The sequence below is a fragment of the Paramormyrops kingsleyae genome, chromosome 16 (assembly GCF_048594095.1).
Source record: "Paramormyrops kingsleyae isolate MSU_618 chromosome 16, PKINGS_0.4, whole genome shotgun sequence".
Classification (NCBI taxonomy): domain Eukaryota; kingdom Metazoa; phylum Chordata; class Actinopteri; order Osteoglossiformes; family Mormyridae; genus Paramormyrops; species Paramormyrops kingsleyae.
The window spans coordinates 29,551,706-29,576,794 of record NC_132812.1 but is presented as its reverse complement, the minus strand read 5'-3'; the positions used below and the strand labels follow the sequence as shown (position 1 = coordinate 29,576,794).

Here is a 25,089-nt window from a genome sequence, read left to right as displayed (position 1 = left end):
TGTCAGTGCAGTGACTCCCTCGAATCCTTGTTTAGCCGTATCCATGAGCTGCGTACAGACTGCAGTGTGGCACGCAAGATGATGAACAGCATCGCTATGTCATAGGAACATCCTGTAACAGCTTATATGGAAAGGTGGTGATGGAGACCTTACAGCTGGAGCTCGGGGGGGGGGGGGCTGCCCGGCTTATGTGGCATGTGGCTTCACATCCTGTGTGGCTTCCAGCTCGCAGAGTTGGCCGTCGGTTGTGCTGGAATGCGATAGCATATACATTTTTGGTGCAGTGCAGTAATGCAGTGCTGCGACGTCGCTGTTCTCAGTGACAACGTGCAGTTCAGCGTTCCCGAATAGTGGAACAATAGTGGCTCATTGTGATTAAAGCGAAAATGATTCGCTCCGCAGTCCCCCATTCATCCATTAACGCTGACGACTTCATTTCGTTGGTCCCCTTCCATTTTTTTTTGTCCCAAACGTGCGCAGCTTTGTCAACACTTTCTGCTGACCTTTGGAGATCTCACTTCCCTTCCCTTCTCCTTTCCCCTCACGTCGAATGTACAGCTTACCCCGTCCACACGTCCTCGCTCCAGTGGAAAATCCATTCTCTTCGAGATAATGGCTGCGCGGCAATTAACGGCACACTGGGTATTTCCGAGAAAGCTAATTGGGGGGGTTCTTTTTTCTATCTATATTTTCACATTTAATGTAATTCCGAAGAGGTGTTCAGTGGACTTCTGGGCCTGGAACTGTAAGCAATCATTGGGTCTGGAATAACCAACACTTCACCTCAAGATATTATTAATAAAAACCTGTAGCCTGCATTGGTTGTAAATGCATTATCATTGGTTTCACTGTTTGCAGAATGCAGTGAGCAGTGAGGGTAGCTTCAGGCGTGTACTTCACACCTACTTTAGCAGATCCGTGGCCTGGCAAGGCCTGGTATGTCAGTCAGTGTGAGAGACATTTTAGGGACTTTAATGACATAGTGTTTTCCTATGTATTTATAGAATGATCCACTTGTGAATGGAAGGTGGAGTCGTGCCGTGTGGCATTTTAGAGAACAAGCGCAGTGTCATAGTCAAAGTCAGGTTCCGCCAAATAGAAAATGGACACAAAGAGCTTGGTGAAGGTTATAGATCGGCGAATGCGTGGCGTCTTGAAAACTGAAGATAGGGGTGAGTGGAGCATTGATCTGACCTGTGATGCACACAACGTCCAGTGACTCTGTATCCTGGCAATGATGAATTACGATGACAGTGTCCTATAACAAAATTACAATAACAGAGTTGAATAACAATATACTTCTAATTTCCATAAATAGTGTTGCCTTGATATAAAATCATTCTTATTTTGAGCATACTTACAGTATACTTACAGTTGTCTATAGTGATTCATTTGTAAATTCCAGCAAGAATGTCAATTCCTTAATTTAATAGTTTTTTATTTGTCATAATTGATACTCCACAGATCCTTCGTTGAGAGGAGGAAAATCTAATTAGGCTTCGATGTCAGTGTTGCGGCATTTTGTTCAATACCTTGTGTGTATTGTCCTGACTCATTTTGCCCATAATAAATTGGCTGAGCTTGTTGCAGTGGTCTCACGGATGCTGAGCTTGTTGCAGTGGTCTCACGGATGCTGAGCTTGTTGCAGTGGTCACACGGATGCTAAGCTTGTTGCAGTGGTCACACGGATGCTGAGCTTGTTGCAGTGGTCGGCCCTTACATGGCCTATCCTGTTTGATATGTGTCAGCATGTTCACTGGTTGTGCACCACGCAAAAGTTTGCATGGCAGCTGATTTGTTTATTATACCATGTGTTTAAAAGTTATGAACCCAAACACATTGTTCTAGCTGTATGAATAGGTCATTAGTTGCCACAGGAGAGCTAGTGCTGGTTATTGCTTTTAAATCAGCACACGGTTAATTGTCAAGATTCTTTGTAGATATGTTATAAATATGACTAGAAATGTTTCTCATTTTCTCTTCTCATTTGAACTTTTAAAATGATAAATTGTTATATTTCCAAGAGCATGCAAGAGTCCCTAAATACTTTGATGTTTATTAACTGGTGATTAGTCAGGCACTGAAGTGGCTGGATAGCAGGGGAAGTGACCTGTGTGGGCAGGTGTTCAGGCACTGAAGTGGTTAGATTGCATGGGAAGTGACCTGTGTGGGCAGGTGTTCAGGCACTGAAGTGGCTGGATAGCAGGGGAAGTGACCTGTGCGGGCAGGTATTCAGGCACTGAAGTGGCTGGATAGCAGGGGAAGTGACCTGTGCGGGCAGGTATTCAGGCACTGAAGTGGCTGGATAGCAGGGGAAGTGACCTGTGCGGGCAGGTATTCAGGCACTGAAGTGGCTGGATAGCAGGGGAAGTGACCTGTGTGGGCAGGTATTCAGGCACTGAAGTGGCTGGATTAGCACGGGAAGTGACCTGTGTGGGCAGGTGTTCAGGCACTGAAGTGGCTGGATTAGCACGGGAAGTGACCTGTGTGGGCAGGTGTTCAGGCACTGAAGTGGCTGGATTAGCACGGGAAGTGACCTGTGCGGGCAGGTATTCATGTCGACACGGCGTAAGCAGATACCTGGGCTCCCTGGAAACCCCATCTCTGATTTTCCCAGCATCTTGCTCTACTAATTCTGGGTCGCAGTGCCCCTTACCCACCCCCACGAGATGCACATGGCAGGTTGCAGGGGGCTGAGGATCTGCAGGATGCCGGTGGCTAATGACATTACCACCCCCACCCCCGGGTCTGTATGTTGGGCCAGACTGAAGACATACCAACTCAATCTTGGATGCCAGAGAATAATTCTGGATACATGGAGTCATTTGGTATAATAGTACCATTCATGGGAAGAACGACGACTGCCGCTTCGAAAGCCGAGAGAGAAGAAGCTCTGCTAACGACACATTGATGTTGCTTTAAATAAGGCGGCACTCTCTTTACCTGCAAGATGTGCTTCTCCACAAAGCCAGCGACTCCGGTGCAGACAAATGCCACAGATGTTTGCTCATGCGTGAATGTTAAGAGCATATTAAATATAACGTAAGCTGGAGAACAGGGTTTGTCATTGTTTGTAAGATTCTATTTTAACTCTTTAATTTAATTATATAGGCTTATGTTTATTCTTATATTATATACCCATTATGTATGTTTTATTGGTAAAAGTTTATCTTGAGGAGAGGTGGCACAGTGGTGAGGTTGTTGTTACCAAGTTGCCTGTGTCTGTGAATGCTGCGTCTGTGAATGCTGCGTCTGTGAATGCTGCGTCTGTGAATGCTGTGAGTGTGTGTGAGCCCTGCAGTGGGTCAGCACCCCATCCTGGGTTGTTCGCTGCCTTGCTGCCTTGGCCTGCAGGATGGGATCTGGAAGCCCACAGCCCTGTAAAACAGGGTCGTGTGGGTGCAAATGATGTAGTAGTGCACTCTTAGTTAATGTATTAATTAACCAGGATATAAGTGTTCGCTATATACTGATCATTAATCAGTAAGGATGGCTCATGTATTTCATGCAGTTACTATATTTGTTCATGGTTTGTAATATTTGTTCAAGTTACTTGTGTCCCCTCAAGTAAAGTGTTAGTTTTATTACATTAATTTGCTGTTTGTTACTTTGTTCTCTGTCACTAGCTGTTGGTCAGGGAATGCTTGTCTACGTTTGATCAGACAGATCCTCTAACTGCCACTGAGAATCTTAAGCGGGTCAGTTGGTCTCTTGCTTGGCATCCTTGGACCGAACCATGGCAAAGCCTCATGCCGTCAGCCCAGCTGCCGCCCAAGGCCCCCGGCCCCTCGGAATGCACACAGCCCCAGGGTGGACCCTCCGGACAGGCACCGCAGTGGTAAGCTGAGAGGTGCTTCAGACTGCCGCCTGCTTATCGGCTGGCTCGCTGCATCACATGCCCCACTGAGCTCTACTGACATCCAGAGGCAGAGCTCACATCTTCTGCGCGGTGGGATTAGAACCCAGGTCCTTCCATCTCTGGCTGTTTTCTCCAGTGGGCCATCCACACCAGTCGTGACCTGTGACAGGATGAGCCATTAACTCTTCAAACTGCGGTACCTGAATTGCTTTAGTGAATAAGCTAACTGAGCTTTTACATTCAGTGCCGTTCATGCCCAATGGCATGTTAAATCACATGCTGTTTCTACTTTATCATTTTGCTCTTTATCACCATCGGTCAGTGTTCTGCTAGCACTCTGTCTTTCACTCGTATTGGTGTATGAATGTCTCTAGTGTCTCTAGAGATGAGAGTGGTGGATTTTTCGAGCTGTTTGTTATCATAGCTGTGTGCTGGAAGCAAAGTGTTACTTCTCTTCAAGTGCCCTCAGTGTTTTGGCAAAAAAAACAATGCAAATACAGAAACCCCAAACGAATGAAGTTACTTCACTCATTTATCTTTTAATAAGCTGAGAAATGAGTGATATTTTGGGATGTTTTGCAATGTTTCCTAGTAGTAGGACCATACTCTTCAGTACCGCCTGGATTTTCCTGAAAGTCCTAATTCTTTGTGTTACTGGGCTCCTGCTGGGAAAAAAAAAGCAAATTGTCTGCTAAAAGCAAATAAATGCAGTAATTATCACCGTGTCAGTGTGCGAGATCTTCTTTCGCCTGCTGTCCTGCATGCATCTGGGTGCCTTGTTGCGTTTATTTGAGTGGCGTATGGCTTAGCAGGTTTGGGACCTGTGTTCATGTTCAGAAGGTTATAGGTTTGAATCCCTCTTGGGCACCCAACCCCAACCGTCCAGGTGTGCTGTATGCTAGCTGACCCTGCCATACATTGGTTCTCACGTGTGATTGTGTATCTGTCTGAGTGGGGTGTGTGATAATAGGGTTGAATGAATCGTATCTATTACCCTGGTCTGGGGTGGTACAGTCCAGCCCCTGGTTCCCTGCCTGCGACACCCCTGCAGGAGGCAGTAATGCACTAAATGGAATGGGCTGTCTGTCTCACGCGCTGTGCTTTTCAGTGTCACATGAGTCATCTTCACAGGCTCCGGGAGCGATATGGAGCGAATAGCTATGGACAGCAGAGCTCTCTGCTTCTCCAGACACTGTGTAAAGTACTGCAAGGTGCGCGTTTCGAAGCGGGGGGGGGGGCACTGCTGCGTTTATCTGCTGGATCTGTGAGTGGTCTGAAGTGGAAGTCGCTGTGTTTACGCTCTGATGTCATAATCATGAGCCCAGCACTTGCCCATGGCATTCAGTCCTGAATAGATCCGTTTCACAAAGGACAATAATGAATACATGAATAGCCAAAATAAAGGCCGACGCAGTTTCCCTGTTACATGATTGAGGGCAAAATGTCACCCTTAATAGCTACAGTAACCTCCTCTAACATCTCGGTTCTTCTGAGCCCAAGTTCAGAAAAGAGTCGGATTCAGAGCTGGGATCCTTTGGATAATGAGTGCGGTAATGAGGAGGGTTTGATCTGGTCTAGAGCAGCACGGTTCTGTGACACCAGCCCCAGATTCCAGCCGTCGGCCCGACACGTTGCTGCTGAACAGCTTGCTGACAGAACAATAGACATCAGATACGTTTACCCTTTATCTTTGTTGTGATGTGTGAAAAGCTCCGTAATGATCGACAGCTAAATATAGCCGCATTACACAAAGCTGCCATAGCAACAAAAGGATGTTTAGGAGATGAAGTTTAAGTGCATAATTGCCTTTTAAATTCTTTTGAATGGAGGGAATTTTGCCTCCTGCACGAGCTTCCATTTCTGACTCTTTTTTTTTTTTTCCCCAGCAGAATAAAACATCTGTGGAAGCGAAAAGAGAAAAAAGAAAACAGTTTGAGCGCGGGGCCGTAATAAAACCCGAATTCCCGCTTGCCGTCGCCATGCTTGTCTGGAGCGCTAAGTCATGTGACACCCCCTTCCTCGTGCTCCGCTGCTCTGTAAAATGACAGTAAAGGCCCAGCTTCAGCGTGACACCCCCTTCCTCGTGCTCCGCTGCTCTGTAAAATGACAGTAAAGGCCCAGCTTCAGCGTGACACCCCCTTCCTCGTGCTCCGCTGCTCTGTAAAATGACAGTAAAGGCCCAGCTTCAGTGTGACACCCCCTTCCTCGTGCTCCGCTGCTCTGTAAAATGACAGTAAAGGCCCAGCTTCAGTGTGACACCCCCTTCCTCGTGCTCCGCTGCTCTGTAAAATGACAGTAAAGGCCCAGCTTCAGTGTGAAACGCCGGCCGCTGTAAATGCAGGATGGCCCAGCTGCGCAGTTCTTCCTTTATTTTCTGACATTACGGTTTTTCCAAGACGCTGATCCCTACTTGCGTTACGGCACCCATGTGGTTGGTTTTCGTACAAGGGGCACCTTGTCGAAGGCCATGTGCCGCACGCTTGGCCTGCAGCCGCTGGGGTGGTTTCACTGGCCCTTCACCTAGAGAGCGTTTAGCGCGGCTGGTAGTCTGCTGAGCATCGCGGCCCTGCTGAACACGCGCTCCGCCTCCCGCGAGTGCAGCTAATGCACTGAGTCACTGCTCCTGTTGTTATCTTTACTTCCACAGCAGCCTCCTAGGCTTATGCTGAAGTAGAATGAGAAGAAAAAAAAGGTCAGGGAAATGTAATCATCTGCAAACCTCTGGTGGATAGGCCTCTAGCTATAAGTGCTGTTAATGTTTAATTAGAAAAACAGATCTTTTGTCTGGACACTCACCCACGTGTGTGTGTGTGTGTGTATGAGATTTAGATATACCTGGTCCCCACAATGTGATAGCCTGTTATCTTGATGTTGTGACTTTTTTTCTGGAAATTCAATTTTATAAAAATCTGTGACTGCAATAAAAAAAAACAAAATTAGCCAAAAGGCTTTTGGGATTTTGTTTGGTTACTTATAGTTAAGGCTAGGGCTGGGTAGGGGTTAAGGTCGTCATTGTTGGGATTAGGGTTTTGCCCATAGAAATGCATAGACGATCCCCACAAAGATATGAGTACAGGTCTGTGTGTGTGTGTGTGTGTGTGTTTCTCTTACTGGGGGCTGCAGTGTGTGCTTCACAGGTCTGGCTTGTTCCTTATAAGTTGTGACTTTGTTGCAGATGACTTTTCGCGATTCGCGGTCGGACTCTAACATAATTTGTTTTGACATTTGGAGTAAATCATTCTAATCTCTAGTTGATCTCTGCTCTTTCCAGTCCTATGGTGCCCTGGTTTGAGTGTGTGAGCCTGTGTGTCGCTGGTGATGGGGGGGGGGGGGTCAGACGAGGACACTGCGATGTTTGTTTATAAGAGGAGATTGAGCTGCCATAAGATTTTTAATGTTTCTGCTGCAATCTCTGCATTATTCAGCATGTTGACAGAAACTGACCTTATTGTTTTGGTGAGTGTCTGTTCTTGGGGAGTTTAATGCATCTGTTCATTTTCTAACTGCTCATTCTGGTCAGGGGGCCTGGAGCCCATCCCAGGCAGGGTAGGACACAAGGCTGGGCTCTACCCCAGGTAGGTTGCCAGTCCACACATACACACTCACACTCTATGGGCATTTAGAAGTACTTATTAGCTGTAACGTGTGGGATTCAGACCCCTATACTGTAGCTACACAGGTACAGGCTAACTGCTACATAGGTACAGGCTAACTGCTACATAGGTACAGGCTAACTGCTACATAGGTACAGGCTAGGGCTGCTTACTGAGCTACCAAACCTCCCTGGGAATTCACTACAGTTCAGTATATCAATGTCGACAAACATAATGGAAAACAAACACTCTTTTATCTTGTATGACGTGTAGAAAGTCTTGAGACAGAGAATATATTTGCAAGTCAGCAATGATAAGGTGGCTGGTTACTGCCGTATACTACAGGATGTTGTTGAACATTCTTAAATCCCCATCACAATGGACGGTAATTTGGATTGAGGTCCATGTTACATTGAGGTCCATGTTACATTGAGGTCCATGTTACATTGAGGTCCATGTTGCATTGAGGTCCATGTTTTGTGATTGACCAGGCTTCAAAGTAGCCTTCAAAGTAGCTGGCACCAAATATTGTTTAGGCTGACCAGTGTTGCTCATTCTCCTCATTGTTGTTTTTTCAGCGTAAGACTTTGTTCCGTTGGGGGTCTAGTTTGTGGTTTTATCCTGTCGGTGTTTCATCTCCAGGTTTTGATGAAGCTTTTCCAGCTTCTCGTCGCTGATGTCTCAGTTCTCTGCGCTGGTGTCTGATTTTCTGTCATTTTTGGTTTCTTGTGTGTCCAGGAGTCTATAGGGATCATCTAGCAGAAGCCTTGGACTTGTGGACAGATGGCCCGGTCTGGGGTCTCCTCTTCTGGACTGATTGCTGTATTTTACCTGAACACTTTGGTTCCTGGTAATGTCAGCCTAGAGCAGAGTCAGTCTGATTTTTCCCTTGTAAGTTGGTAATTGACTAGCACTTAGTGGGCATGTCTCATTGTAGCTTAGATGTGCTTTTGGGCAGCTGAAGTAAATGGGTATATATGTGTGTTGTGGCATTGACCTGTTTTCTGCAGCCCCTGATCTTTTATCAGGCTGAACACCCGCTTTTCAGTATCGCCATTGGTTCCAGGCTTTATTTACTGCTCAGATGATCTAATTTCACGAACAAGGGGAGATGAAATTACATTTGCCAACCTGGAAGCTGCAGCGATGTCGAATGATGCACAGCCGATTGTCAGAGAGCCTGGCGTGTTCTCTAGCTGGTAATGTTGGGTAATCAGCTGAATTTCCGATTACGTTTAGGCTTGTCTGCGAGAGAATTGATGCTTTAAAGCGAATAGAACCGATAGTTAATCTCTTCATTCGCTGATACAGCATTGAGACTTTCTGGAGGGTTCTGATCAATAAACCAGAGTGCAAAATGTTACCCCGAATAAGTTCACAGGTCTGGGGGCCATATCTGCAGGTTTATAGTGCATGTGAGTCTAACTGTCATTGCAGTGATCATGTAGGTTCATATTAATGACAATGCATCCAAACAAAGTGCGCTGCTGTAATCCAAGGTAACATTTTTCCATTCTTGGTAACTTGGTGTCTGGCAAACACCTAAAATATTCACCTTTAATGACTTTTCTGAGAGCCTGAGATTTGAAGGAAGAGAGCTGGCAGTGATACCTTTGCCAGTGAGGCTATCTACTAAGGCAACTGCAACAGACAAGCTTGTCTATGTTGTGGATGGTACGATTTTCCCCTCTTACATTATCTATTCTTTATAATTTTCTTTTATGTAACTGCACTTTGTGTTGCATTAAAACATCCCGGCTGGCACTCCTGATTCTCTCGTGGATTTCGTGAGCCGTAAATCTTTTGTTTCTGGTTTTCTCGTATATCTGTGTCCAGCTCGGCGAGGAGCGCAGTGTCACCGTGTACTTTTCCTGGTCGCTTTGTGCTCGTTTGCCTGCGACACAGCGGGTGCTGAGGTGTCGTCCTGTTCTGGTGGGTTCGCCTCCCGCATTAGCTCGTTTTTTTTTTGGTGGTGCCGCTGATGGCTGTGCTGACAAGCTTGAGGCTGCGTCTATCCGGGGCCAGCGATGAGGCGCTACCTCACAGAGCCCCTCCAGCCGCTACAGGCCACCCTGCTGGCCTTACGGCTAGGGGCAGGCCAGCAGAACAAGACAAGCACCCACCCCACCCCCCCGTTCTTGTTTGTATAGCTATGAAGACTTAATACTCACGCACACATATAAATCAAAATGTACATGTGGGGTGTAGCTCAGTGGGTCAGGATGCTGTGCCTGTGATTGGGAGGTTGTTGGTTCAAATCCCCAGGGCTGGTGCAGTGATTTCACCCTTGGGCCCCAGACCCTTAACCTCCATTTGCTGCAGGGACTCTGATTCAGTTTCCTCAGTCGTGTGACCCTTTGGATAGAGGTTTCTGCTAAGTAAATGTACTTCCTGCTGTATTTATTACAGAGCTCATGAATGTGAAATTGAAATCTGTTTTAGAGGAAGGCAGAAGGGAGAATGAGGCACATTTTATCAGGCATCTGTTTGCCAAGCAGCTTCTTTTTTTGCTTAAAGACAATTTATTCACAGAAGTCCAGTTTCCTTTTGCAGCGCCAGACTTTCCTAACTTTTCATACGAGTGTCAATTTCCGCTGTTAAGGCAGGTTTCCCTCCTTTAGGACGGCTCAAGAAGTAACCGGTCAGGAAAACTCGATCTTCCGCAGCATTGCTGGTCCGTCGTTTTGTGATCCAAGCCTTTGTTGGTCGGTCCGAATGACCACTGGGTGCCCTTTCAACACAACACCTCCCGCGTTTTCTTTGAAAAATCCAGGCCGATCAGCAGAACTTAAGACGTGCGGAGAGTGTTGCACCCCTGCTGCCGGTGTGGAGAATGCGGCTCTAAGCTCATGCTAATAGGGTTAAGGTTTCAACTTGCGTAGTCGATCGATAGCTCTTGGGCCGCAGTTCACCAATGCGACACTGTGGCAATAAAACAAGTGCTGACAGCAAGCCTGAAACTAGCAGCTGCATCAAGAGAGACAGTATCTGGGGAAAAAAGACTCCTTAGACAAGGACAGAAACAAATGTCAATGTGGCAGAATTATTGTTTCAGTCTTGTAATGTGTTCCAAGGAGAATGTATTTGTTTAATATACCCTCTAGAATCGGCACATCTGCACTTGTAGATCTGAACATGGGTTTCATGTGCTGGTAGCATATTTTAAAGTCTCTGCTGTTCTCCAGACAGGCAGGGCTGGGTCTCTGTGACAGGAACCTGCAGTTTGTTGCTGTGGCCCAGGGTGACCGGAGAATGAGGTAAAAGGAAACCAGGCTGAGGCAGCAAGAGTGAGGTCACGGTCGCACTGCCAGCCGGCTGACACCAGTGCGCAGTGGCCAGACGAGGCCATTGTCACCCTTTATACTCACTGGTGTTTCCATTTAATTCAAATGTACTGAGCATAAAGTGATATTATTTTAAAATCATCTCTAGGTACTGGTGTGTGGGTGTTTGTGTGTATAATATTGCATAAAAGTAATCTCCTGTGACACCTTTTGGCACGGCAGTGTTACTCGTTTCCCACGGAAATGCCATTCATAGATAAGTAAAGACCGGCAGATTGTTCCTTAGGAACAAATCGTTCGTCGGCCTTTCGAAATACCCCGCAGTCTGGGTGACCCAAAAAACTCAACGCGTCTCCCTTCTGAAGATGCTACATTTTCAACAATTATCGTCAGTGTCTGGGTCATTTTAAAAATAAACTATGAATGTCGGAAATCAGAATTTTGAGTAGACTGGAGAGATACATATATATACACATTGTGTGACTGCTGTCAGTCTTATTTTTAATCCATAAAAGATTTTGCTCTCTACCTTCATTGGACTGTCATGCTTAAAGAGATTCTTACTGTTAGATTCAGTACATTGTATGCAGCGAAAAAAAGCAACTTGATTCTGTTGCAATTTTGTAGTATAACAGTAGGATTAGAGACCAAAGCGTCCCCCTGGTAAACACTAACACACTGTTGTATATTAAAAATCAGTGCAGACTTCTCCACCCCTCCAGGCTAACTCTTAGCTTCTGGGCTAGCATCCAGCTAGGTTCACGGAAGGCTGTGCTGAAATCGTTTCTCTGTCCCCCCCCCCCCCCTCCCCTTCCAGCACTCTGCTTGTTCAAAATGACATCACCTTGGTCGTCTGTGAATTTTTCGTGATGTCACCTGTGGTGGAGGAAACCGTGAGCGGACATGGTGCAGAGGAAGGAAGTGCTTGCATGTGTCTCAATGTGACAAGCACCGGAGTACTGTAACATTTTCATAGCGAAACCCTATGCCCTATGCATCAGTGGCCAAAAGCATTCATGTGCTGTTCTCTCTCTGAAAGTGTTTCATCTTACAGCTGCCTAACGTGTTCTAAAAATCTCTTTTTTTTGTTTTTTTTGCTTCTTTCAAGGTGTTAGATGACACGGGTCCTGCTTTGTTACTGAACAACAGCTTGTTCTGTGTTCTATAACCTTTCAAAACCAGCAGTGTGAAATAGACTGTGAGTTATGACTTTTTTTTTACAATTCATGTGTTATGTTAATACATATTCATTGAAGTAACTGTGAGGATGTACATTGATTTCACCCATAAGATTTACTGATCCCATCTACATGTATTTCCTGTAATCGCTTATCCTATTCAGGGTTGCGGGGGGGGTACGGACCCTACGGACGTAAGACGGGGAACACCCCAGGATGGGGCGCCAACCCACGACAGGACACACTCAGTCAGACACTCTAATGGGCAATTTTATAACTCCAATTAACCTCAGCATGTTTTTGGACTGTGAGGAGAAACTAGAGTACCCAAAGGGAAACCCCACGACGACATGAGGAGAACATGCAAACTCCACACACAGAGCCATGGTGGAGACTCGAACCCAGGTTCCAGAAGTGTGCGGCGACAGTGCTAACCACTGCACCACTGTGCTGATCCCTTTTTCCATAGACAGTATTTTTCGTTTAATTAAATACCTGATGTAAGGTATTTAGCTAGTAACCAAAAAACATTCAAACCAGGAAACATGAAGACATGTACTGAGTTTCTGTGTAAATAAACATTGTTGTTTTGTAGTTTATATTTATTGAGAAATATGTAACTTTGTAGGTTTTTATGATATGTGTAAGCCAGGGGTCTCCAACTCCGGTCCTGGAGAGCTACTATCCAGTAGGTTTTCTATCCTACTTGGCTTCTGATGAGCCACACCTGTTCCTGGTATTTACCTGAGAACAGGTGTGGCTCATCAGAAACCAGGTAGGATAGAAAACCTACTGGATAGTAGCTCTCCAGGACCGGAGTTGGAGACCCCTGGTGTAAGGAGTGTTTGGAGCCGGGGTTAATGAGTCAGGAATGAAGGTAGTGAGCATGTAGAGCGAGTGAGTAAGTGTTTGTTCTGTTAGGGCTGTGACTGACTTTGGGCACATCCTAGTCATTCTGCATTCACAGCTGAGTTTTATAACCTCTGATCTCCAAAATATCAGGAATGTATCTATAACAAATATTTGCATGACTGTTGTGCCTCAGCATCTGTTTGACAACAAAGTCACTTGTAATTGTTGCTTTGAAAAGCCGTCTGTTTCTTTTCTGCTCGGTTCTCTGTCTGCAAAGTAGGGCCAGATGTCTCTGGGGCAAAGATGACATACTTGTGTGAAAACGGCAGCGTTTGTCCCGTCCAAATGTGTCAAACTTGTGAACAGCGAATGTGAAGCGAGGGAGTCTATGTTCCCTGTGTTCTGTCAGTGTGATATATTCAGGAGACTTATGACAGGGTCTGTTAGGGTCACAGTTAGGCTCATGTGGTCTAACCCTAACCCCTAACCTTAAGTCGAGAAAATATAAACTCATTCCGAAAGTTAGGGCCTTGGAACCGTAGAGCTCTTTCTTAGAACCATTCAATAAGAGAACGTAGGTTCTGGGGACATAAGGTGGACTCTATTACAGGGGTATTAGCCAAAAGTCAAGAGGAATGTATGCATCCCTGTATGGTAGGAATGTAGGAATTTTTTACACATTTAAAATTATTAAAGCCTCAAGATGTATGTTACAGGAGCTAATTATGTGTTTTTATTTTATTTTATTGTAAGATTTAATTTCAACCAATCAGTTGAGTATAAAGTGTCACATTCATAGAGTACTCAGCTGGTTGGTTGAAACAAAATCTTGATCTGGATTTTTACTTTCTGGACCTGAACTCTCCACCTCTGTTTATCAGCATACAAAAAAGGAACATAATCTTTGCACAGGAATATTACGAACCCTGATGGTTATTGTCTTTGCTGATGTAACAGCTACTTCTGATGTGGTCCATTATTTCTCTGTTTCATGTAGTAACTGAGAGTCTGTGAGATTTACTAAAGCTGATCTGCATTTCCTTTGTTTCTTCTGTTAGTGTGGGTTAAATGCAGTTGACCCCCACATACCGAAATGAGTGTGTGGTTTGATGTTATGGTACGTTGCTTCAGCAGGTACACGCAAGGTACATCCTTGCAGGAGACCCAGATGTGTTCTCACATGAAGGACATGCCTAGGTTGGGTTCATTTGCGATTTGGGTCGCTGTTATTACTTCTCCAGGAACAGTGGGTCACATGTCACCTTCAGCTAAAGGGCCGTTTATGAATATTAGTCGTTGCCGGGACGATTCTTGAGGAAAAAGGTGATGTCACTCGCTGAAGATACTCAGCATGTAGCTGGAAGGAGACACACGCTGCCTCATTCCTAAATGCTGCCGTAAAAGAGCCTTTGTGTGTGAGATCTGTGCATGTGTGTGTGTTTGTGTGTGTGTGTGTGTGTGTGGTGGAGGGCAGGGAATGCTGACTCGAGAGGTCTTTGGCTGTGAATAACGTCCCACACATAAATCTGCCCATTTCTCTCTATGCCTGTGTTTGTCGTATCAGGCTCAGTGCTTTGCCAGTGCGAGGGGGGGTAACATTTCGAGGGCCATGTGCACGGTCCTGCACCTGCTATGTTGCTCAGTTTTTTATCAAGCTCGTTAAGTAATTAACCAGAGCGGAGATGTAGTATTCTCGGCGGAAATACAAACGTTGGTCACAAGGGAGACGAGTACGATGAACCTGCCGGGGAGGGTGTGTGGAGTTAAGCGTGTGTGTGATAGGCGGAGTCACAGGATTCCGCACACGAGTGGCGGGGGGGGGGGGGTTAAAGGTCCGGGGCGCATTTCATGGGAGGTGTCCATGTTCAGCACACGTGTGACTGAACGTGAAGCAGGCGGGCTGATTTAGAGAAGATGGCAAACTTTGACCCGGTTAAGCCTTTGATAAAGATTCTGGTTTGTAGACATCCTGCTAATTTCGTTTTTATTTAATCTGACAGTAAGTAATTAGTGGCAGGTAAATTGATTTCGTGTTGTAATAAGGAAAGATTTGGAGTGCTAATGAGGAGGGGGCCGTTTGGTTTAAGCCGGAGCCTGTGTGTGTAGTAAAGTGGGAATGTGTAGCGAGGCGGTCTACACCCAGGGGGCAGTCTACACCCAGAGGGAAGTCTACACCCAGAGGGCGGTCTACACCCAGAGGGCGTCAGTGGAGTGTTTTCCTAAAATCTACTGCTGTTCCCACTTCCTCCCTTTTTCAAGTTTCTTCCCGCCAGATAAGATTTCACCGGCTGCATTCGCTTGTGTATTTTGGGATAAGCGGATCGCCACTAACCAGTTCAGGAGGGGATTTTATTTATTTATTTATTTTGGGATGTTGCACCCCTTTGGGGTGAGCCGGTCACACTGCAGCAGCTCCCCCCCCCCACCCCCAGCACCCGACATGCTCTACATACAGAGGCGATACGGTGCGCGCTGATGAATGGTGACAGTAGGAGAGCACTTAAATCTGATTTCAGTGGCACATTTCCAGCAAGGCTTTGCGGTTGCCATGAATATGTATAGTGTGGTCCCTCCTGACAGCAAGCAGGCAATCGCTTTTCTCCGCATGCTGATCCACTCTCTCTGGGGTCTGAGGTCCCCCGTTTTGTAACCCTTGTAACACTGACTTTATTACATTTGCTTATGCTCACAAAATTTTATCACATGTTTAAGATATGTCCCTAAGCTGAGCTCGAACAACCGTGACTCTGAGAAGATACCCTCTCTCAAGAGCACTTTGGGAGTGAAGCGGAACTTTCCTATGAGTGGAAATGTTCCTCTGGGGACACTTTTAACGGTAGCACTCTTTGTGAGAATGGTTATCGAGACACAACAAAGGAAGGGTTTTGGTGACTCTCATAAACACTCGGCACCCGCAGGTAAATTAAAGTGTGGTGCTTTATTAAAAGATAACGCCTGAATGTGGTATTTATTGCCGGAAGATGCACTGGCAAAGTTGTGCCACAGAAAGAGCAAAGTAGAGGTTTTCTCAGAGCAGTGAAGTTGAAAAGGGGAGCGGTGGTGAGTCAGCCCCCAGGAGAGCTGCTGTTTTGGGAGAAGGGAGTCGCAACAAGCTCTGTTATCTCCATGGTGACCGGTCACCCATAAAAAGATGGTGACTTGTGTGGGGGGAGCCTGAGCACCTGACCCTTTTGCCCGAATGATTGAATGTGCTTCCCCTCTTTTGAGGTTCTAAGTTCTGCTTCTTGACAACTGACGATCACGCAAAATTCACCTAATAGAACCCCCCTCTCCCCCCCGTTGGTATAATGTGCCCAAAGCCACCACCCATTCTAGTACCTGCCCCCGGGAAAGTCTGTGCGATGCTCTGGTGACATCAGCAGGCAGCTCGCTAGTCTTTCCATGGTGTAACATGAAGTGCCGTAATGACATCTGTGTGACCCTGGCTCCCTGGATGGATGGATGGATGGATGGATGGATGGATGGATGGATGGATGGAAACTCCAGGAGTAGACGTGTCACCCAACGGGCTGACAACGCGTGGTGGGTGTCTTGACAGCGCTGAGTGGCGTAAGAGCAGCTGTGTGAGCCCTTGTGCTGTTGGGGCAGCCAGAATGCCCTGCTGCTCCCAGCTGAAAGGTATCTGAAGTGCTACATACATAGATAAAGTTTCCAATTCGGTGGGTCTGTCTTGTTTTCTGAACTATACTCAGTGCTCTGTAGAAAATACAACAGATGCCATCTTGGGACCTGGAGTTTACCGTGTGCCCATTCTGTGTAACTCTAGTATTCCACTGTTTGCGATTGTGATCACCACCTCAGTAAAGGCCTGAGTTCATGGTTGTCTGACGAACATGTGTTCTGGTTTGCAGCCATCTGAACTCTAATCCGTAATGCCACAGAACATCAGGCCAAAATTTAGCATCAGTTAAGTGTGTGATAGGGACTTAAGTTTAATATTACAACAAATGTAATTGTTACAGCACTGTACTGAGGAATTGAAAAGATTATGAATATTTAAAGCCCTCTTGAATTGGGAATAAAAAAAATAGTAATGGGGAAAATCTTAAGTTAAAACAAGTGCCTTTGAAACCCATGGTGGGCGGGGTTACAGCTTCCTGTTGTCATCCCACTTCCCATTGGTTTCGCTTTTGGCTAAATCAGTGATTGACAGAAAAAAGAGGCCTATCCACTGTGGGTTTCAAACCCTCATTTTTCCTACTGTAACAAATGGTACTGATGGATTTAAAAAGGTTTGACACTGTGAACTTTTGTTTTCTATATCTGTTGCATTCTTCAGGTGCTGATCCTGTAGGACTGACTGCGGTGACCCCATGATAGCACAGAGACGTGGGAGAATTTTGATTGCACTCTGCCATAGTTTCACAGTCACAACCTGTACATTCATCCCATAATTTTCTGAAAGTGATGACGGACAGCCACAGTCTCACAATTCTAACGATGCTATGCTTTATCAATAATTCGTAACGTCATTCATCGATTGATTAATGAGCACTTAAATCTGACTTTATATGGCTCGTGATGTTATAACCTCTCCTTAATGTGAATGGATAATTAAATATATTCCAATAATTTGCATTTTTTATACACTAGTTGCATTTACAAGAACATTTAACTGTGCTGAGGTTTTTAGAGGGGTTTTGGCAGAAAACCCTGGGAGTTGGTGCAGTATGTAATTATTCTGTATGTCCTGAGCCTCTGAAAAGTTGTATAATTTCATAGCATATATTTATGGTAATGTTTATAAATCCTGGGCTGTTTTGGTAGTATAGTCTGTATGGAGGATGCAGGGACAGCTGATGTTTTCAACTACAGCCTGTGAAAAGGTGATAGTACAGGATAGCTTACAGCTTCCTGTTAATGGCTCTTTTAGGATGGATGTCAGGCAACCAGCTTCTCTTCTGACAGTAAAATGCATATGAAACGAGACTGAAACGGTGTTGAAATGCAAAAATGTTTGTGTTGTGTTTTTATTCAGTTTCACTTGTTCAAACCTGCTGATTGTTCGGTTGTCCTGATTTTTAATACAAACCCCAGAATCTTTCACTTGAAATTTTTTACACTTGTCGCTTGTCTTTTGCCCTCCTCCACAAAAAATTAAATGATAGTTATGGATGTTAAGGTGCCACAGTCACTCAGTGGATGTAACTGGGAGGTATAACTGGGCCTCAGATTTTCCCTCGCAGTGCGCAGCTGGGGATTTATGCTCCCCTTTTGGGTTTTTCAGCTTTCAGTGGAGCTGTAATTCATTCACGGGAATAGGTGGGTTTTCAGGGCACCATGAACCGGGACCTGAACCATCAGGCAGAGCGGTACACTGCGGTCCCACCACATCCCACTCTGACTAGCTGACTCATGGAACTGGTGTTTTTCAGGATGAGGCAGTGAGAGTCAGGCTGTGGAAACGGCGAGGTTTGCATGCATCCCCTGGCAGCGTAACGTGGGATGGTTATTCACACAGGGCCGTATACAGGGGTGGCTGAAAGCTGATTGGCCAACAGAGGTACCCCTCTGCTGTCAGTCACCGATCCCCAAGGTATGAATTATGGCCCCTCTTCTGCCCCACCCCCACTCGCCTGAAAAATATCCAAAAATATCCTAGAATCACCCCTGAATGTGGTGATCAGCAGCTCCATTAGAGGTTTTTAAGAAACTGGGAGACAGGAAAACACAACACAAATGTAAAATGATGACTGAAGGAGCGGAAGCCAAAACAATCCAGACAAAAGAGACAGAGGACAAAACAAGCCAGAGCTGGATGCTTCCGGATAAAATGTAACTGCTGGAGGTTACAGTTGTGGTGGCTGTATTTGTGCCGACATTAACATTGGGCCTGAAGCACAACAGAGCCCATATACACACAGAGGATGCTGGCAGTGAGGGGCAGGCAGAACTGATCGATATGAACGATCCCGGTCAATGGCCCTCCTTCCTCCCAAGACAGCCCCTACAGTGTCCTTTCTATAACTGAGCGTGTTTCAGTTCTGAACCCGCAGAGCAGGTCACTAATGTGCACCTTGGCTCTAAAATTGCTGCCCGCGCTCAGTATTTTTATCACGCCCTGTATGCGATACACAGCTATAGTGGATTGGAGTCTCCCTCAAGTGATTCCGAGTCCATACCTACATGGGAGACTTCACTCAAAAACACAGGGAACATTTGTGACTTTTGATTGTTTCTTGTGTTTTAGAAACAATGAAAACAGTTATAATTTTTTCTATTTATGCTATCGATAAACTGGTTTGGTCACAGTAGATGCAGTGGCTTTGGTGGATTCAGAATAGAAAAGGCCCCAGTCCTTTGTTTAGTCCCGTAGGTGCGATGATTTGGGCTTGCGGTGTTTAAATCCCTGTCTGAGCTGATCTCCAGGGAAAACACTGGTATTACAGGGAATATTAAATCTTGTATTTAAGGTGCTGCTGGGGTGGAATCCATTTTATGAATGGCTTGCGGTATATCTGTGTATTCTCCCGGAAGCGAGACATTCCTGGTCTTTTTTTTTTTGTGGACAGAAATATACTTTCCCCAAGAAGCAGGCTATAAAAACTGCAGATGTAAGGCAGCCCAGGCTGTGGCCATCTGATTGCTTCCCCAGCACTGCTCATATTTTTCTCAAAGTCTTTCCTTGTCTCTTGTCTTCATGTTTGTACCTTCCTACACACCACGCCACTCTCTAATCCCCTGCTTCTGTCTCTCCTTTGTCCAGCTTTGTCCTCAGGTCTACTACAGATGGTTAATGCTGTGTGGTATAAACAAAACTCACACACACACACACACACACACACACACACACACACACACACACACACACACACACACACACACACACACACACACACACACACATATATATATAATAAAACTATATATTATAATGTTAATGCTGTGTGCTGTCTACATCACATCTGTTGGACTGCTATAGCCTGACATTACTACCAGAAGCCGCAGGGACATGGGCGTAATTTCCAGGGGGGTTAGGGGGGTCATGACCCCCCCCCCCAATAATCAGATCCAGCCAATATAACCCCCCCAATAATCATGTTTCCCCTGTAATGAGTGGAGACCTCAACCCCCCCAATGTTCCAGCCAAAGTTACGGCCTTGCGCAGGGATGTTTACTTTTTATGTTTTTCATGTCATCTGACTTGTTACACCATTTCATTACTTGTTTGCGGACTCCTTGAAGTGGGACTTCTGTTTAGTATTGTCACAAACGTGTGTTGTAAGTCCCTGTGTTTCACGGCACTTACAAAACAGGAATAACGGTGAATAACGGTGATTACCGATGTTGCGGCGACTAGGTTTTGTTCGGGTTTGTCCAAAGCTCCGTCATTCGTCCGGAAAAAACAGCGCATAATCAACCCATTACCCCCTTTGGAGACATTTACTGGAGTGTAACAGATGGCATTGAAAACACTTAAGTGGGGAGATATGTGTATGTGCTAATACTGTTTCGATTTGGGCTATGTGATAGAGATGGATGTTGTGTACGAATCTGTGTTGAATACTAATTTCAGCACCCAGCTAGTGGACAGCAGCCTAGTGGCAAGTTAGTGCTTTACAGACGTCTGTTGGACCTAGAAGTTCTTGATAGCTTCATGCTTTACAAAACCTTACTTAAAAGGATGCTGCTTGTGCCGTTTCAGTGACAAAGCGCTGAATGTCCCGGGTATGAACCGCATGACTCGCCATTAATGGGACGCTGTAGCGTAGGCGCTGGCGAGTGATTACTCACTGTCCGCGAGCTGGTGTGGGAGCTGCGGGTCCCACGTGCCCGCGTGCCCGCTGAGGGCTGCAGGAGTGGAGCACTGGAGATTAGAGGTGCCCTCGAGCTCGGCAGCGGAGGAGCGCGGCCGCTAGCCCCACTGCAACAAGCAAGTGTCTTTAAGGGTCTGGACTAATTAGGGAGAGTTCAGTTGCCTTTCTTAAAAATTTTAACGTATCTTCTTATCGTATTGCGGTGTTTTAGACATATATTGATTTTTATAGTTTCATTGGTTATATTGATACAGGACTTTTTGTTGGAAAAAAATGCATTGGAAGAAAAGCACTGGACTCTCTCTGTTGATGCCGTCGGTGCTCATACAGTGCAATGCAGACAAAATCATGACGATCGGGTATTGTTATTGTTTGGGGGGGGGGGGGGGGAATTATTAAAATAACTTTATGCTTTGTCTTTTTTAAAAGACTGATTATCTGTTGTAACATTGTGGAGAATGTTTGGTCCTCACAATGTAATATTAACTTAATCCACACACAAACACAAGCATACTGATGCCCCCCCCGCCCCCCCCCCCCCCCACGTGTGTTGGGCAGGAGGCCCCAGCATGAGCAGTGGCTCACGTGCAGCAGCTGCAGAACCTGCCTGTCCCCAGGTAGACATCTCTGCCACATGATCGTTCAGTCCTGAGAGGGGCTACAGTTTAGAAATTTTATTTAGTTCTAATTTTTTTTTTGTTTGTTTTCAATTTCAGTTTTGAGTGCATAAATAATTTTCTGAAAAATTACTAGTCAATTTTTATAAAATTTTATTTAGATCATTCTCAACGTGATCCCAAATTGGACTCTGCTGCTGCCTACTGATTAGTTTTGCCATTTACAGCAGTGTTTCAGCCAGTGTAGCCTCAGAAGACTAGCCTATAACCCTTACTTTGGGCACTGGGTTTAACAGCATGGAAGAGATCCACTCCTCAAAGGCCATACTCGCAATGGCAATCCCAAAAGTAAAGATTTTTATCTGTATATCTCGGTTTTGTTTTCGTTTGTGCTGTACTAGCCAATGTAGCTTTTGTTCTTTTCGCAAACTGTCATATTTAGTGTTTAGTTACTATCGACCTCGACTGTCATTAACAATAATATCCATGGTTCTGAGATGCAAGCACATCTTGCTGTGTACTTTTTAAAGGTTTGCAGACACTAGGTTTTATAATTACCTCTAAATTCCACTCAGTGAATGAGGCTATGACTTATTATTAGAATTAGAATTCTAGAATTAGAATTATCATCACTTCTGGATCATTTATAGGGTCACCAGTGGATTTCCTTTGCGTTTGAACTGCAATCCAGTTTTATTCCTGTGATTGAATTCAAGAGTCATATTTTCTCTGAGCAAAACACCTGATGCTTTGGAAAAAAATATATAGATGAGTTATAGGGTCATTAATTCTTTTACAATATGTATTTTTTATGTGAAGTCCCCGTGGGGTGATTTGCACTCTGTTTTGTTTACTGGCATTCAGATATCCACCGCAAAGCATTATAAGTTCGTTTTCAATGCCTGCCGTTCTGCTTGTGCTTGTCTGTGTCCCCCCCCCCCTATGTGTCCCTGACCCTACAGCTCCACACTTTGCTGGCAAGTCTGCTGATTGATGTCTGACCTGCTGACCTCCATCAGTCCTCAGTGTTGCAATCCAGTGAACCGAATGTCCCATTGTGCTTGAGTCATGGAGCACGGGAGCTGGGGGGGGGTCAAGCATCGGTGGGTCTGTTTACAAGCCTTCCGAATTTTACTCACTCAGAATAGCAAATGACCAGAACTCGCTGATCTGTTTCGTTTCTTGTACTTGACATGAGACAGATGAGATGGCCGGGGTCCTGGACTCAGGCTTCATCCTCATATGTTACAGGACTGGGAACTGAAAGTCACTCACTCCTCATGTAATCCAACACAGGACTTTCATTAAATTTCCAGAACTCCACAGATATTTTCTTGAGAACTTATCCCGTGAACAGAGTGAGATATGGAAATTTGCTCCTCAATTCTATGAAGCACACACTGCTCAGAAGCTCCCACATAAGACGTCCTTCCAACTCCACTCGCATTCTCTCCAACCCTTCAGAAATCCTATACTCACACAAGCTCTGCTGGGAAGCTGCGCCTGCAAGTTAATCCAGGAGACTCAACAAAAGTGTTGCTGCTAAACTTTACTCTCGAGCTGTACTCCTCCCCAAGCTTTGCTGTGAAGCTCTTCCTAAGGCTATACTCACAAGCCAAACTGACAAGCTGTCATACAGCATCTCCCTCTACCTATACTCACAAGACACACTCTCACACTGGTTATACCGTTAAGCCCTTTTAACAAATGGTCACTACTCATAGTCAATCACAGAATCTCTACTCTTACCATAATCTATAAGGCCTACTTATAAACTATCATACAATCTGTACTTTCTCTCTTGCCATACTCATGAGGTCTTCTCACAAGATCACGACGTCTATGCACTACGCTGACAATATTTGACTTAATGTATACCTATGAGTAGTTCTTCTGAAAAGCTTACTTCTCCAGCACTAATTGTCCCGTGGCCTGTCTCTGCTGTTTACTATGGTCAGCGTGCACCTTAAAGTTTTTCTGCTCTGATTGTTGCCTTTGCTGCCCGACTTGCACTTTTTGAAGATGCCTCTGGCAGAGTTTTACTAATATTTGACCTTGAGTCTGTGAAAGCAGCAGTTTCATTCACTGCATAACAATGTATGTATATACCATTTTACAGTCTATCATAAGCATTTTCTCATGCATTCAACACAAGTGTAATTGCCTTCTTTAGTGAACAGAGTACTGTATCCATACCATGATAATTTAAGCAACATGAGGCACATTTGATTATATATAAGTGAATAATTGAATTATAAATCCAATGATACAAGCGTTCATCCTTTGCTACTACTGAATGCCCCAGGGGCACAAACCCCCGGCTTTGCTCTCAATCATGTATATATATCTGTGTCTCAAAGGAGAGCATTATGGGGAAATACCAAAAGACGCATTCCGATATACCTGTGTTTGTACTTGTGGAAATGGCAAATAAAGCACCATTTCATTATTTTTTCTCCAGTTAACCATGGTTAAACTTCACTAATTATGGTAGTAGCTGTGGGTTACTGCTTAGGTTGTTGACTGCTTATTTTTGTTGCTGAGGAGGCGACTGTGAACGTAATAGATCTTCATGCTTTCACTCAGGAAACGGGAGTTAGTGTTCTGTAGACTGTAACCGCTGTGAGACAGCAGTCCCGCCTGTGAGACAGCAGTCCCGCGTGTGAGACAGCAGTCCCGCCTGTGAGACAGCAGTCCCGCCTGTGAGACAGCAGTCCCACGTGTGAGACAGCAGTCCCGCGTGTGAGACAGCAGTCCCGCGTGTGAGACAGCAGTCCCGCCTGTGAGCTCGTTTCACTGCTTTTGGTATGGAGAGTGGAAGTGCTGTGAGTGACACGCCGAGCCTGTCCACAGGCCTCTGCTAGTCAGGCCCTGCTCTGCAGACTCTCGGCTATCCTTAGGCGGGGCGTGCGCCATGCTCCTGCCCCCCCTCCCCAAAGTCTCACTCTGCTCGTCCCCTCCTGACCTCCCTCCTTGTTTCGCCTTCCCGCGGAGGAGCCCCTGCAGTGGGCCGGAGAGAGCCGGGAGAAGGTGCAGATCAGCCGGGCTCCGCCGAGTGCTGTCCCACTTCACTTCTGGGATGTGAAACTCCGAGACGCTCACGTGGCCACCTCACTCTGCCCCACCTCACCATCACCGCCGTCCTCTGCGTGTGAAGGCTGTACGTCAGCGCTTAAAGAGAGGCCCTACATGTAAATACAGCCGAGCTTCCGATGAATGCCCAGTACAAGTGTCAGCAGTATTGGAGCAGGAGCTACACAGTATGTTCCAAACAACGCAAAAACCGAATGAAAATACTATTCAAATAAGCAGAAGGTGCAACATTCAGAGCATTATTTGTTATTATTTATTTATTTATTTTTTATTGCCCACCACCACCCCCCTCTTCGGAGGACAACTTTATTTGAGCGTGGAACGGTATAGTCTAGCAGGGCCTGGGCTTTGATGCCAGTTAACAGCATGGGCTTGTTTCAGGAGGAATTCCGTGTGTTTGCTCTGAAATGTATAAACTCATCAAATTTCTGAGGCCGCCTCTGTTTACTTTGTGTCTGAACCCGGTGAGAGTGTCACAGCCAGCGTCCAAGGCTGCCGCACTGTCCCTCCGTCTCCCCCGCCTCGTCTTGGAGCGCCGGTTTACACAAGGGCAGAGTGGTTGGCGGCTGCGGTGTGGGGACTGGGCCACGCCATCCCATCTCCGGCTCCGCTGGGTTTTCGTGGCCTGCTTTGCCTGTCCAAACAAAGCTCTCTCTCCCCCAGGTGTTGGCCTAGTCTCAGGGAAATGGAGAGTCTGTTTCTCTCCGAGGCAGTCAGGGGGAGTTTGAGGTGCAGGCGTGCAGGTAGTGGCTTCCACTGAACGTGGGATTGAAGAGCCACTCATTAAACAGCATTTTCCATCACTTGCTGACATGCCACTGCCGCAATCATGTGC

The 25,089-nt window shown here is 45.8% G+C and overlaps 1 protein-coding gene across 7 annotated transcripts in view; it reads left to right on the top strand.

Annotated features, from left to right (window-relative positions):
- The window catches only part of LOC111852793 (fibroblast growth factor 14-like), a 114,713-nt gene that overhangs the window by 18,435 nt on the left and 71,189 nt on the right, over positions 1–25,089 (top strand). Inside the window, exons 1-2 of one of the 7 annotated variants that reach the window (XM_072700488.1) lie at positions 1,069–1,172; positions 3,663–3,838. The exons of 1 other annotated variant lie outside the window; for it this stretch is intronic. Coding sequence is in view for 1 of the 6 variants with exons in the window: in XM_072700484.1 (XP_072556585.1) it covers positions 1,103–1,172 (70 nt within the window). In the remaining 5 variants the exon portion in view is untranslated. Of the gene's footprint in view, positions 1–1,032; positions 1,173–1,464; positions 3,839–11,844; positions 11,935–25,089 lie in introns of those variants that run through there. 5 more of the 7 variants (XM_072700487.1, XM_072700489.1, XM_072700486.1 and 2 more) reach the window with 5 other exon arrangements.